The 15877-nt window shown below is 45.7% G+C and overlaps 1 protein-coding gene across 1 annotated transcript in view; it reads right to left on the reverse strand.

Annotated features, from left to right (window-relative positions):
- Window positions 1–3057: 3057 nt before the first annotated feature.
- Window positions 3058–15877, reverse strand: part of LOC115545716 (olfactomedin-like 2A) — a 17265-nt gene continuing 4445 nt past the window's right edge. The window contains exons 2-8 of the mRNA XM_030359125.1: window positions 12274–12537; window positions 10211–10318; window positions 9795–9971; window positions 9137–9377; window positions 7380–7688; window positions 6299–6484; window positions 3058–4658 (exon numbers count right to left, since the gene is read on the reverse strand). Coding sequence (XP_030214985.1) covers window positions 4054–4658; window positions 6299–6484; window positions 7380–7688; window positions 9137–9377; window positions 9795–9971; window positions 10211–10318; window positions 12274–12537 — 1890 coding nt within the window. The 3' untranslated portion in view covers window positions 3058–4053. The remainder of the gene's footprint in view (window positions 4659–6298; window positions 6485–7379; window positions 7689–9136; window positions 9378–9794; window positions 9972–10210; window positions 10319–12273; window positions 12538–15877) is intronic.

The raw sequence follows: 15877 nt of genomic DNA on the forward strand, positions 1-15877 counted from the left end.
GACCTAGTACACGCTACAGAGAGGAGGATGACGCAATACCGCTGATGAATGTGTGTGTACATATCGTGTGTGTGTCGTACGTGTAAATGAGTGAGTGAGCGTGTATGTGTGTGTGTGTGTTCATGAGACATGTAGTTAATGCGCAACAAGTAAAGTACGAAAAAAAATGCAGAACCATTGTAAACCTGGTGGTGACCTCCATGTTATTTTGCCGATACCTTTTGCAGGGATGTCAACGTGCCAGTCCTGGGAATTTTTAATAAAAATAAATATGATCTTCTTTTCTTTGATTATGATTCAAAACTGAGGATCCCTTAGCCGTTGCTCTGTTAAAAAACAAAGTTAAACGCTTTGACCTATATTCCTGTTGCTGGGAATATCTTTGACTGTGTAATCAGAGTGATTACTAGTCCCAGGACACTGGAACATGTTTATGTATTATTTATTAATAGACAAACAACCTCGTTATTCAGTAGGATTCTAATGGGGCCAGTAGGTCCTCTCTCGTGGCCCGGTTGTTGACATGTTTATTTTCATTGTTGCCTTGGCAACGATAACAACTCTTCTTCGAGAGCTTAAAATGCAGTCAGGATCTGTTGAGTACTCTTCTTCTGAGGCCCTCCCCAATCGGTTTCCTTCGTTGTTGTTGATAACAAACCTGTTGGCGGTGGAACCCGCGGAAAGACGCCATTGTGCAATAAATAACGATACGCGACTAAGGTGATTAAGTTAGCCGTGATGGTCTGGGAAAGCGCCACTCCGGTGGAACAATGTTGTTCTTGTGCTCCGCGGAGCTCGCGGGGAATGCTTGGGGATGCTCCTCTGCCAGGGTTGGTGGGAGGACTTTAGTACATTGCCGTCTGCTGTGTGTAGGGTCCGGGGTCCCGGCAACAACCAGCACTCCTCCGCCGGCTCCAAAGGGCCTCATTGTGCCATGTACAATGGCTTTCTTTGGTTCCCTCTCCCCGCCGAACCCAGACCCAAAAACCTCCAGGAAAGCCCCCCGCCTTACACAATGAGGGATTATTGAACACGTGCCAAACATGTCCCTTTAAGGAGGGCCGAGGCAAAGCAAAGCGCAACGTTGTGAATGTCTTTTAATTACAGTGTTAGACGGTGTCAGACCTTTGGGTCTTGTTTTTACACATTTGGTGGGGAAAAGCCCAAGTCAGCCAAGATCAGCGAGAGAGGACCGGGGCTTGTTTCAGGGGTCCACTGGATCTTAATGTTCTGTTCAGCCCTTTATTTGGGCCAGGACGCTAACAGGAAAAAGCTTGATTGTTCTGAATTAGGGTTCCATTGAAGCTGTGAATGTTGTCCGGCTTGATGCCGTTTCTCCCTGAGCACGACCGCAATGTGTTTACTTATTAAAAGGGCAGGAAATAGCATTCAACAACATGGCTCTCAATGATTGAATGTGGACTTCCAGGGTGTGGAGTCAAAGCGGCCTTGGCATTATCAGGGTCATTACTACGTAGTGATTTGGATAGATCAAAACAAACATCTCATGCTGTTTGAAGGGCTTGTAAATCAAAAGTTCATCAAAAGCATGTGTCTGGTTAATAGGCCTTCCAGATGTGACAGGCTGCATCTCGCAAATCAAATCCCAAATGCAAACTAAACATTTGCATCTTATTAAATACACATGTGATGTATACCTGACATATACCATTCCTATTTGAAACTGAGCATCGATGGTATTCCACCAGAATATTTTGCGGGTCATGAATGTTTTCACGAAACAAACACTGAAACATGCTGAGTGGTTCAGTAATATCCAGACACATACGTGCGGTCTCCTGAATGTTTCTAATGGCTTTCTGCATACAGAGCAGCCAGGGTGCGTTCACTTATTACTCCCATGTTTCCAGAGGGGTGGAGACGGCGTGCAAAGACAGTCTTCCATTCTGTAAGCACATGAGCTCATTACTGGAGGTGTCTTGGACATAGCACTCAGACCTCTGGATCTTCCTGTACAGAGGTCACTGCGGCTCATTGATTGTTATGTTGAGCACCAATGGAATATAAGGCCATTGAGGTTGGAGATCTCTCCGCTCATCGGATATTGGTGGAAGAAGTATGTTTGAAAGCTACAATGGTGGACAGGGCTGATTTGATGTTGGGGGAAGAGGATGAGTGGGTTTCGAATGCTTCTGGAGCTTTTGGAGTCTGGTACAGCTCATTGGACGTTCAGGGGATGGCTTAGAAAGAAGAAGCAGATTGAACAAGGTCATGGCCCCGTTATTGGGCCCTCGATCAGGGGCCGTCCTGGTTCTCCCAACAGGAGAGCCATTGTGTTGGCGCTGCGAGGCCCACACCGCCGTACACACAGGTCATGCGGGTTGTCAGTGTTCATCACCGCAATTGGCGTGGAACATTTTTGTCTCACAAAGCCAACACACGGCAACATGTAGCGACGAGGCCTTCATCTACATACTCTGTTCACCGCCTCCTCCTTCCATATAACCCTCATCACGCCGCGCCTTGCCACGCCATGACACGCTTCGTTAGCTGGGGGGATCGGGGAGGGGACATCAGCGGCTTAATGGCCAGAAACATTCTATCATGATGTGCCATAACGAACTTTAAATAGAGTTTCATATGGGTTTGGGGAGGGGGATCTTGGGGGCTGTTAATGAAGACCACATGCAGGGACCACACCTAGCTCATGGTTTCAAGGATTGTATGATTCAAGAGTTCTAGTTCTAGTTCAAGGCATCTCCCAGAAATGTATCCGCGGTGCCATTATTACGTGAACCTTCCAATGCTATTTTTTTTGTGTGCAATTCGGGCAGCAGATCAAGTGGAGCACGATGACCCCTAACCCCAAAGCAAACACAGATCCTGAGAGCGGGTATTCACACTCAGTCACGCAGCTTTCACTTTAACTCCGGACAAATGTTGTGCTATCCCCTGGGTCTGCCGGGTCAGAGGGAGAGGAGTTTGAGGTCCAACAACAGCCGTTTAGAACAGAAATGAGTGGGGTGACACAAGCATTTGGTCCTATTTTTTTTTTAAGACCTCAAAAAAGAAACAGAGAAGAAAAACAGAGACAGCTTCGCAACACTGTAAGTGAACACAGTTAATGTATTTGGCATGTCCTTTTTCGATTAAACATTACAAATGGCCAGAAGGGAACAAGACATTAGGCTGAATGTGTCAAATACAGTAATGGAGGCATTGGATCATCATTTTACCACATTGAACTAATCTCGTTAAAAAGATTTTTATACGGCCAGTCTGTTAAGCATTTTTTATAGAGTTGAGGACATTTGCAATCTAGGGTCTTCAAAATGGCAGTATAGTACAGGACTACAGTACAGTTTTCCACATGGCAGTACAGTACAGTAATATTGATGATTTAGATATCTTAGATTATCATTTGTTTCTTCCATTGAGGGGAAGGTACCTCTATTCTTCAATAGTTATTACGACCATAATCGTGGTTATGAAAATACATGAACAGCAACAGCAACACAGGCTTTTGTAAAGACACACCATATACATTTTTTAAAAACAGAAAAATAAAAATCTGTCATACAGGCAGAATTTAACAGACATGGATGCTTTATCTTCATAGAATATATTCAACACATCCTTCAAAACGACAACAATGATAAATTGTCAGGCTGTAACTTGAGATAAAAACATTGGACTTCTGGAAAGTGCTTCATGGAACATGTGGAGGGTTTACTGAAACTACACCGGCAGAGTGTTTATGATTTGTGTCCCATGTCCAAATATACCTGATGATAGCTCAGAAATGTGTAAACAACATCCTTAATAATTCTGTGCCTTTCCACTCACTAGCTTTGCAAGGTTTGCGTTAAAAAAGTTGACACTTTCTTTCCTGTTATGCAGGTAAACCACCAAACAAGCGAGTAGGCCTAGTAGTTGTGTAAAAAATCCTTCCTTCGTCCATCTCATCCCAGAATAGCTGCTTAGCTAGGTTGTCCAAAAAGGACGTGAACCCCTTTATATCTCCTACTGAAAAGCCTCACGAGATGGCAGGTCCCCAATACTGAACACCCAGGAGCCACGAATCGTCTCTCATCACTCGTCCACAAAGGCCACGCGGTACGTGAGCTGGTGGCCATTGTCCCAGGCATACAGCAGCCTCTCCTTGGGGTTATAGTCGATCTGCGTGGTGTAGGCGTACTCGTTGACGAAGGGCAGGTGCGGCACGGCCTCTGTGCTGGTGTGGGTGTCGTAGGCGTAGCTCACCTCGCCGTTCTTCTGGTTGTACGTGTCCACGGCATAGAGTACGCCACAGATGATGAAGCAGTTCCCGTACGAGTTCCTCTTCAGCCCCGTCCGCCAAGTGGTCTCCTTCTTGACTGAAAGGTCGCCGGGGTCCAGCCGGCTGATCATGATCACCTCGTGCTGGTAGTAGTCGTAGTCCATGGCCGGGTAGATGACCCACAGCCCGCTTTCGTCCACCGCAAAGTCGATGTCCGAGTGGCCCCTCCACTTCCAGGGGGTGGTGTCCTCGTAGACCACGTCGTGGAGCAGGGTCCAGGCCGACACGTAGCGCATGCGCAGGTCGTACTTGATGATGTTCTTGGTGAACGCCCGGTTGTAGTAGAAGGCGCCGTTGTAGACCACGTGGCCCGTGCCGATCCAGTTGTAGGGCAGCTTGTAGAGGTTGCTCCAGCGACCTGGCACATGATACAGAACGTCGTCATGGTCGCACACGTAGCGAATTAAGACTTTCAAATAAAAAACATAACTGCTAAAACATAACATTCACAGAGAGGGTTACAAATATACCCTGCGGCCCCAATTTCACAATATTGGAGAATAGTCTCCACCGACAATTACAAGTGATGATGAGTTCTACACTGTAAATTGATCCGTCTTGATGTTCTTCTGGGCTCTAAGTCTCCATCGTTGAAATAGCCTGACATTGCCAGACCAATTCACAATTGCATATTAGCTTTGGAACCTCTTCCTCTAACCAAATTTCCAAGGGGAATCAACGGGGGCAGTCCAAAATGCAACATTTGGACCCAATTGGATATACAAACAACCAATCAGAGCAACGGAACGTGTAACACACCAGCGGCAGCCATCTTGGCTGTTTATGAAAATGCCTCAACTGCGGTCCCATAAGAAACTCCTCCTATACAGTCATCGCATCAAACCCGCCCCATGTTAGATCATCTGTTTGTATTTGCCCGGCCCGGGCCAGGTCTACCGGAAATCTGTCTGAATGGGAGGGGTGCCAGAGACATATGCCATAGAAAATAAAACATGAGCTTGCAGATTCGTCTGTTTCCCAGGCCATCTTTCTAATGCAACTCCAAGATGTACCCGAGTTATAGAGCGGGTAAAACTCCTTCAATCTCAGTTGATCCAGTTTGTTAGCTACCTTCCACGGCTACAGCAAGCTGTGTTTTTGTGCCAAAAGGTTTGATGTCTTGGGAACAAGGGATGCTCAGAGGAAAGTGAATCATAACACATAAGCCAAAACAAAAATAAGCTACCCTGAACGGAAATTGTAAAGGAGAAAAAACTGGCTTCATTGTTGTTGGAGAAGCCAGTATTTTGATTAAGCATGTTTCCTTAATCTCTGATAAATTATCAGGGTCATTTTAATATTCAAGACAATTACAATTATTACCTATTTGAAACCTGGAACTTGGAGCTGGTCAGAAAATGTTGAATGGTATCCTTGGGGAACAAATGCATTCAATTCCAGTCAGGAATTCCAATCTACTCTAATAAACTTCCAAAAGACAGGAAGTGGAAGTGGGATTTAGAGAATGACGTTCTCTCCCCCCGGCAGAGGCATAAAACACACAAACAGGAGAGACATCCCCCCCTCCCACCCCATCCCTAAGTCTTCTAATCCCCTGCACTGTGTCTGGTTCAAAGGAAAGGCCAGGGCACATGTCAACCTCAGCAGGGATCTCGACCGCTCCGCATGAGAGCCAGTCATCTGAAGGGGCCTGTGAGCTCAACACACGCTGCAGGACGCACCGGGATGGACCCGCGGTTCAAGAGCCCGTTGTCAAAGCACATCTCAATCAACGCGGCCGCAGTCTTTAGCGGCTGATCTTAGCTCTCTTAAGAGAGCCTAATCCAATTCTCCAGTTGAGTTACATTGCTGAAAGAGCTGATTCTCCCACCCAGGGAAGCTGTGAAACAACCAAGACCGGCATTCCAGACTCCTCATCAGCCTCATGAAGCTCACTGAGTCATCCGCTGGGATCAGTGTCAACGACGACAACCGGGAAAACAGGAATACGGGCCAATTAAATCCTACCCAAAATTAAATACTCATCCATACACTCACCTTGTTTGAAATTCTCCAGGTTGCGGAACTCGATGAGGTTGTTGCCGTAGTAATAGTTGGTGACGTAGATCTTGGAAACCTTGGCGAGCGGGTCCTTCATCCAGGCTCCCTCGTTGCGTCCGTACGAGTGCTGCTTCACCGGGGCTTCGATGGACTGCAGCGTCCCCTCACACTCCATGATCTTCCCTGTTGGGAATGCAGAGAACACAAGGACATGAGAACACTCCAGGATCTTCCCTGGTAGGAACGCAGAAGAACACAAGAGGAACACAAGGAAATGAGAACATTCCAGGATCTTCCCTGTTGGGTACCAAGAGGAACACACGGAAATGAGAACACTCCAGGATCTTCCCTGTTAGGAACCCAGAGGAACACAAGGACATGAGAACACTCCAGGATCTTCCCAGTTGGGAACCCAGAGGAATAACGAATAAACGGCTCAGGAATAAGAAGAAGAGGCTCAGCTCCCTAGCAGTAAGAGAGACAACTGTTTTCCATTAACGCTGCTAAGTCTTTTAAATCATCCCCATTTCACAGTCACACATCGAGACGCCAGCGGCTGATTTGGTGTTAAGTTGGCAGCTCTCTCCTCACACGGCCTGAGGATAATAGAGCAATGATGTAATTTACAGCATGCATTGAAGCTACAGTCAGCGGGAAATTAATTAGACCTGGCCCCCATAAAGAGACGATATATGAAGCAACTAATAAAACATCCAAATCCAAATCAAATCGAAAATCGTAAAAAAAGAAATTGACTACTGTTGCAGGACCACAACCAAATAAATCTGATAGTCATGCTGAGAGCCATTTACATCATGAACATGCTTCCCCTCCTTAATAGGAAAGCTTTAATGGGGAGACATTGATTGAACGCTAATACACAGCTGGATGGCAAAGACATGTAAATATCATAGCAGCTCTTTAATGACATGTATCTACTTTCACTGTAAGTCACTTTTCATAAATGCGCCTCTAAAATAACGAAATAGTTTCTGTACACATTAATATCACACCTGTTGCTTTAAAGTTTAGAGGGCAGCTTTAAAGCCATCTCTGGTTGTTTCTGAAGCGTGTATACCTGCTCTGTGGAGGAGTGGCTGGCTGTTGTTGTCCGAGTTGTCCAGTGTCAACACTATAGTCGGTGCTGGCCTCTCAATCCTGGGGGTAGAGGAGGTGGGCACCATGGTGGTGGTGGTGGAGGTGGTAGTCTTTCGAGTGGTGGTGGTGGTGGTGGAGGCGGTGGTAGTGAAGGAGGTGGTGGGGTCTTCATCGCTGTCCTCAGGCGGGGCTGTGTTCATCTCCAGGTTCTCCAGGACCAGCTCTGTTTCCGTCTCCTCCGACTGGCTGCCTTTGATTTGGTGGACGTTGTGGGTCTTGGCGGAGTGGTCTGCAGGATGGAAACACAGCAGCAGCAGGGAGTCAAGTCATGGGAGACAAAGTAAAGGATATCAGAGACTCAGAGCCTACGGAGATAGTTTTCATTCTAAATAAACCCGGCTTGTCCGAGGTGAACAAGATCCTTGAGGAATTCCGTGGCACCGTCATTCTCTTCAAGGGGTACGTCGTCTCCCTCCCCTGGGCTGACTCCACCACGCCTGATGGAGGGCAGTGTTTGATAGCTCCACTACATCTGCATGCACTGTGTAAACCAGCTCTGCCTCATTGCCTCACAGTCCTCCACCGCTTCCACTTCAAAGGGAAACTTATTTGCTATGCAATCCAGAGTGAATGCCAGCTTCCCCCCCCCTCTGTCTCTCTCTTTCTCCCCCTGCCTCTACTCCCTCTCCATAGCCACTCCCCCCCCCCCCCCCCTCAAAGCACACAGCTTTAAGTTCCACAGCACCATCAACCGTATCAAGTCTAGGATAGAAGGCAGAGGAGACAGAGAAGGAAAACAGGAAAAAACACTGGAAGACAATTTTCAAACAACAATAAGCTCAACCCTGAGTAAAATAAAAAGAGCAACCAGCCTGTAGTTGAAGGAATGTCTTTGTAACTTATTTATTTACCTCAAGGCAGGTGTACAAAGTTCTTAAAGCGTAATGATTAAACATTTCATGATCATTAGGAACTGACCAAAGGTTTTTTGCTACTAAAGAAGGTCGACAGGTATCACTGAAAAACAATGATTGACCTAATTACTAGCTGAAGAGTTTTACTTGAGATAGATTCCTCAGTGTTTTCTGAGGATTCAGCTGCGTAGCATGGGCCATCCTGCCTCAGTACGGCAGGGAGATAATGGAAACAAGTCCCAAAAGGTTTTTTATCCCCGCGCCTGTAAAAAGGTCAGCCAGGGTGGACTGAGGCTCGGCTAGACGAGACAGGCGAGTGTCTAGCAGAACACAGGCTGTGACTGAGCAACGCTGCACGCTAAGGGTGCTAACGTGGCGTGGATAAACACTGGGGAGCGTTGGATGGAGACAGGAAGTGGTGTCTGTAGAGAGTTTCTGGGTGTGAGGGGTGAAGCCCAGCCATGTCAAGGATGTGGCGGTTGGTGCCTCGGCAATTATCTCCAGGAATTAGTAAATAAAAGAACTGGCTCTCCATTATCTCCAGGTATTTAGTCATTGACAAATCAGTTATTTTTTGCACATCTCGCCCTAAAGTGAGGAGACCAGCTCGGTTTCAAACAATCAATATAAGAATGGTGATCAAACATTCATCGGTTAATATCCAGTATGAACGACTATGTAATTCCTGTATTCCAAGGAAGTTGGTGGGTGGGGCATGTGAACTAACATTTTTTTTTTAATACATTTGCAGAGTAGCAGGTAAAGCAAACGATAGGTTAATTCCGGGCAGGAAGTTAGGGGGTTGGTACGGGCTCTGCTTCACCTCTCCCAGCAGTGCCGTGGTCGTCGTGGTCGCTCTTGGAGGCCTTGTAATAGGTAATCCCCCGAATCACCCCGGGCTGGTGTCCTAGCACCTTCTCCTTGGAGCCGGGGTCTGGCTTGGTGGGTTTGGCCGGCTTTGACAGCTCTTTCTTGGGCTTCACCGGCTTCTCTTTGGCTGCTTTAGGACTAGCCGACTTTTTGGGACTGGCCTTTCCATCCTTGATCTTCTCTTCAGCCGTTCCCTGAGGAAATATGGGATTTATTATTATCCAGATATCAGATGTTTGATTCAGAACAGCATTCATAAGTTATTTGCCAAGATGTGGAAACAGAGTTGTATTCTTCATTAATAACCCTCGACCAGAATGAAATAGTTTACAGAGAAAAATTCCCTGAATGGATTCAGAGATGGGCTTTTAATTCTTCAGAAACTCCTAGTTCAGATGTGTTTTAATGGTGTAAATAGCTGCGGAAGAAAAGTGTCATAGTGCAGGTTTATGTAAGACAAAGTTGTCAGAAAATAGAAGATTAGTAATGGGTGAATCCATCAAGACTGTGGGCTAGTCTGTTTAGCCAACACATTAAACGAGTCATCAACACATGGCAGTTAGGCAGTTATTGTGGGCTTCCCAGGATGGGTATTGGGTGGGATAAAATACCTGCTCCCTGTTCTCCGTGGAGTCCTTCTGTAGGAGCTGCAGTCCCAGGCTGGAGATATCCTTCTTGATGCTGATCATGACGTTGGAGTAGTTCTCGTACCGCTTGAACTGATTGGTCAGAGTCACCATGCTGTCACGGACAAAGTCGTTGTCTCGTGTCAGGTTTGTCTTGATGGTCTGTGAAACAGTGTGTCACAAAAAGCACATATATGAAGGATGCATTATGGTTATATGAGTTAGAATTTGTTTCATACAGACATGTGTGGGTAAGAACATGATGAACAACAGTAAATAAAAATAATAATAAGTAATGAGAAAGACTGTGGTTTATATGTTGCAGTTTTTCAAAATATTCAAAATACATTATTTATTTATTCCTGACTGTACTTATTTATTCTTCTGGTCACTCTTCTCACCTCCTCCAGGGTGTTCATCTGGGTCACCACCTTGTTGATGTAGGAGTGGACCTTCAACATGTCCATGCTGTACAGAGTTCCTTCCAGCACGTCAATCATCGTCTGGAGCTGAGCATACCATGAGCACAACAAGAAGAGCACGTTCAATGTTCACACTCAAATTCTGAATACTTTATTAATCCCCAACGAATGGTTGGTGGATGATTTGGTGTTTGTAATAATTCCTCTGCTCGGATAAATTATAAAAAAAATCATAAGAGAGAATAGAAAATAAAAAATCTGTTAATATAAACACAAAAAGGATTAAACATGTGAATCCGTACATTTGAAAAATGTACAGCAAACATGAACGTACAGACAAATTGGTGTAAATGTAAAGTCCCTCAAACGCTCATCGACCAAACGCTGGCATTAATTCCAATCCTCACGCACTTATTTTGATGAACAGTATTGACCCCCATCCGCTGCTCTGCAAGGCGGATCCTTATTCAATTAACGGTTGAAAGAACTATACCAGCACCCCCATCTCCAACATCAACCCTTAACTCTCTAAAGCACTGAACATTTTACCTGTCCGTCCGTCTCTCTCTCTCTCTCTCTCTCTCTCTCTCTCTCTCTCTCTCTCTCTCTCTCTCTCTCTCTCTCTCTCTCACACACTCTCTCACACACTTTCTCACACACTCTCTATCTATCTACACTCTTGGTTGAGGTGTCTTCTATTGGGTTCATTTATGAAATGAAAGGTTTCTCTGTAGTCTGGTCAAACATCTGGATGTACTTTGGGGCTTATCGCGTGGAACACAGTGTTCCTCCTAATGTCCACGTAAAGATAGGGAGGAGGCTCAGTATCCACCCCGAGAATCCATTGGAAACACAAATTTGCCATGGTTAGATACAGCTTTGCTTTCACCACTTACTATTTACTATTTGGCAGACACTTTGATCCAAGCATAAATGTGATAGATGTCGTTAAGGGGCAGGTCCCCCTACAGGTAGAGATTGTTTCTCTGAACCAAGAACCTTTCAGCTTAGGAGTTAAACACACATAAACCACTTACTATCCAGCCCCACTTATTGTGGCTAGGTCTTCCATCACTACCCTGAAGTCCTGCCTCTATGTCTTCCTGTACTAATGTAGTTAAGCACTTAGCGCAAGATGGTTATTGATTGCAAGGGTCAAAGGTCATGTGTGAGAGGCTGATTAAGAGAAGTGTCGGTGGGTGTGTGTGTAAGGGGTTAATGGATATAGGTTAATGGGTCCCTACAAATAAATTATTATAGATGACCGAATCCTATACCATTATCTTATGAAACTGTATTGGTAGTCCTATATTAGAGATAGTATTAGTATGCTCATATGTGGCTCATAAGTCCAATATAAGACGTGGTAGTAGTGTTGTTAGAAAACATAACAGACTATGGCTATGATGAAGCCGGTGATGATAAAAAAGTCTTAGCATTAGTCTGTAGCATAGCCTCTAGCTTCAGGGGCATTCTTCCCTAGGCATTAGCATGTGTTAGTAAAGTGAAAGCATCATAACCTGATCAACATCGAGCCTAGGGATCAATAACGGATCAATAACGAGTCAATGTTTCATTCTGACAAAAAGGCAACAACCAGATGTTTAGGCGACCAGCTGGGGAGTTTGCCAGGAACCAAGGATGATGCCAGCCACCCTCTAGACTAGACAACCTGCTATTACTAAATAACTGCTAGAAGGCATAGAAGGTCAGATTTTGTTGCGTCGACTCGTTAACCTTGTCAAGCACTTTGTTTTTTGGCCAATAATAATATAAAGGAAAGTTTGAGTGATTTGAAGATCGGAATAGATACACTTTTCACAATATAATTGACCGAAAGTTCAGTGAACCAAGATTCAGCTCATTTAGATACACCTCATACAAGAGTAGCTAGGGATATTATATAAAAGCCTTAAGGAAATTTAATATTTCCACTTCCTAACCCTATCCGAAGCGGCTTACAATGAGCTCCGATGTAACCTGTCATTAAGGACCAGGTAGGGGGTAGCAAAACCTTTTAGCTCCCCCTCCTCCCCTCTCACCTTGAGGAGCTCCGGGGCCTGTTTCTTCAGCTTCTCCATCTTCCACTCGTTCTCGCAGGGGTTGAGCGAGGAGGGCGGGGCCGTGCAGGAGCACTTGCAGTCGGACCCGGAGCTGACCGTCTCCACGGTGTAGAAGTCCTCCACGCGCGCTCTGCCTGTCTTCAGCCGCTGGCAGGCGTCCCGGGTCAACGGACGCATGATGCACTTGCAGCGGCAGTCGGAGCCCTCCGACGTCATACGCACCTGATCAGAGTCCCCGAAGATCTGGGGGGAGAGCAAGAGAGGGAGAGAGGGGGAGGGGGAGGGAGAGAGAGAGAGAGAGAGAGAGAGAGAGAGAGAGAGAGAGAGAGAGAGAGAGAGAGAGAGAGAGAGAGAGAGAGAGAGAATGCTTTGTTATGTTTCATTTTAACATTTTATCATTTTATTTGTATGTAGTGGAGTGGAGGAGTGAGAGAAGGGGGGGAGGATAGGAGGTAAGGGGACAGAGAGAGTAGGAGAGAAGGAGATTGAGCTAGGGAGTGAGAGAGGACGGGATAAAGATGGGGCATAAGAGAGAGTAAGAGAGAAGAAAGGATAAATAGAAGAAAAGATAGACTCAAAAGAGATAGAAAATAGGGTGTTGAGGCATACTGGCGTGGATTCAGAGTGTGTCTTTGATACAATCGTACACATGTGGTTCCTTCAGTGATTAAACATTTATAGTTTTGCACTGTAGTTTGTGTCTGAGCTATAACATCTTGCTATTCTTCTCTCAATTCAACCCTTCAATACATCCTTGGCCCTTTCATACCCAATGCAAACAGTTGGCCACTAATACCAGAGAGCATAGAAAAACAAGCCTGTTGACCGTCTATTTTTGTGTAAATTGGTGGTCACTGTGTACAGAAGCCATGAGGAGACCACCATGAGTAGAGCAGTTGTAGTGAACATATGTTTCACCGACTCCTCCAGATTATCACTGCAAAAGCCTGAGCATGAAGCATGAAGCCCAATGGGTATTGCACCAACAACTAGATCAAAAGAGATTGATGACAAGTTTAATCACCGCAATAAAACAGACCTTTTTAATGCTTGTAGAATACCATTGCTTGGAAAAGTGTCAGAAAATGACAACTTAATTTCAAGATCAGTTTATGTGGTGGTTGGATTGTTTTGTTAACAGTGCTACATCACAAATAACCCCAATTTTATGTCCTGAAACAATGTTTTGCTAGTCTTACAAACCAGTATTGGCAGAAAGCTTGAATCTGGGTAAACAGGGTGTTTCACATATTACTCATACTGTTAAGACCAATCATGTTTCTGGAAGCGTGTCAATGGCAAACAAGATCACAGCCAGCAGTAGTAAACCGTAAAAAGAAATCTCGAGAAAGGTTTCAAATCAATACCATGTGGACTGGCCAGTGTAGAAATACACTTCTTAAAATCCCCTTCCGAAAGCTTCTCACACTCGCGCAAATTAGTTTTCTTCGGCAGATTATCTCCTGGTAACGAAACAGGAAAGTACGCGTGATTCTGCCCCTTGCAGTTCTTGGCTTCCTGCCTAGTCTATGTGCCTTCTCCCCCAATACATTGTCATAATATAGTTGACTACTTGATACAAGATTACGTACCTGCAACTCTATGTTTCCCCAGTTCACTGGACCAGCCCACTTCTCATCAGTCGACAGCTACATTGAGTTGCAATTAGTGAACGTGCATCATGTTCCTCAGTTTCCACATTCTCAGACACGCTGCCATCATAGTCAGAGGAAGGCGATCCACTAGCCGGGTATCCAATGGCTCTGATCCAGATAACAAAAAAACAGTGAGCCTCAACTCACCACTTGTACTCATCAATTATTTGGACACTGATTGTACAAGTCTTCCACCGTTCTTAAAAAAACAAACGGTAAGTGAACGTGTCCCAGGCCAGACACGAGTGATGGTGTAATGAGTCAATTTCAGCGCAGAGAGATTTTCGGGTGGTGTTCAGGGGTGGTGGGAATGGAGGGAGGGGTTCAAGTTGGGGGGAAGGTGTAGGTAGGGAGGTGTTCTGGGAGAAGGGGGGAGGGAGCTGTTCAGGGTGGAGGCATCGAAGGGAGGTGTTCAAGCCAAGGTGGAGGCGACGGAGGGAGGTGTTCAAGCCAAGGTGGAGGCGACGGAGGGAGGTGTTCAAGCCAAGGTGGAGGCGTCGGAGGGAGGTGTTCAAGCCAAGGTGGAGGCGTCGGAGGGAGGTGTTCAATAGCATGAAGGCGGGGAGAGGTGTTCAGGGTGGAGGCTTCAGACATGTCATCTCTCTTTTTATATCCCAAGAGCCTGTACCGGTGAACCAGGGGCCCTCAACCAGGGGCCCACATGTGGTAGCATTCAGGCTGTCAGAGGAATGCATCTTCCCAGAGATACATCAAGGAGCTCGGCCGCTGCCTCTGTCCTCCTGTCTGACAGCAGCTCCCTGAACACTCTGTCGGAACTGATGTAACGTCTCAAACAGCACACGTACAGCCCTGCTGCTAGGGACACTGCAGTTAGTGTTATAGAGAGACCTACTGTTTACATCCCAGGTCAAGGAAGAGATACTGCAGCATGAAACAGAGCTTTCTCTCGGGTGGAGGTCACTGAACCGCAGTACATCCCAGGTGAAGTGTGAAGGTTGTTTGGATGGATAGCATCAGGAGGAAAGCAGACAGTTACTGTCTGCCTCTCATCCTGTGGTACTCAACCTTGGCATTACGTAATATGCATAAGAGGTTGTGGGATAGTGCTGACATATAATAATGCACATACATATAATAATGCACATTTGCAAGCCTCTAAAATTATGCAGTGTGTTGTGATGCGCATTTTCACTGGGGAATTGATATTAAGTGCAGATATTGATTGGGTTCAGTTGTGTGTGGAAGAAGATGCACAAACAAGTGAGATTTTCGGTCTCATATGGCAAAAAAGGATGGGATGGGAACCTTCGTCTTATTTCTCTGAGCCAGGCAACCAATCGCAGAGTGGTATGATATTTGTGAGAACCTTTAAAATTACTTCAAGAGGATGGGCATATTTAAGACTGGCAGCCAATCAAAGATGCCTCAGGATCTTAAGGGTCTTTCTATTCCACTTTTAGTATTCCTTTTCGAGAGCATCTGAGAGTTTTTGTGAGCCTAGTTCTGTTTTGACCTTAACTGAGGTAACTGAATAGTTATCATGTGCAGCTGCCAATGACAGATGCTACATGTAGGTGAAGAATAATTGAGCAAAAATTGTACAAGAAATACAAAGTCTTGAATGACTGAATGCCAATAAACTAATCACGCTAGCAACATTGTGTATGTGTGTGTGTGTGTGCGCGTGTGATTGGGTGAGTGTGTGTGTCGGAGTTTGAGAGTGTTTGAGATTGTATTTGCGTGTGCGTGTGTGTGTGTATGTGTGTGCTTGTAAGATTGAGTGTGTAAAGTGTGTGCATTTGTGAGTGTGCTCAAGGTAGTTGGCTCATTAGTCAAGGAATGCGAGTTGCGTGAAGGGGAGGGAGGCGGTTGTGGGGGGGGATACAGCTAAAGCGGTGTGGGGGGGGGGGGGGGGGTATTAACTTCTAGTCCGCCCCACAGTCATTGACAAGGGTCTGATGCCAGGG

This window comes from Gadus morhua, chromosome 6, assembly GCF_902167405.1.
Source record: "Gadus morhua chromosome 6, gadMor3.0, whole genome shotgun sequence".
NCBI lineage: Eukaryota > Metazoa > Chordata > Actinopteri > Gadiformes > Gadidae > Gadus > Gadus morhua.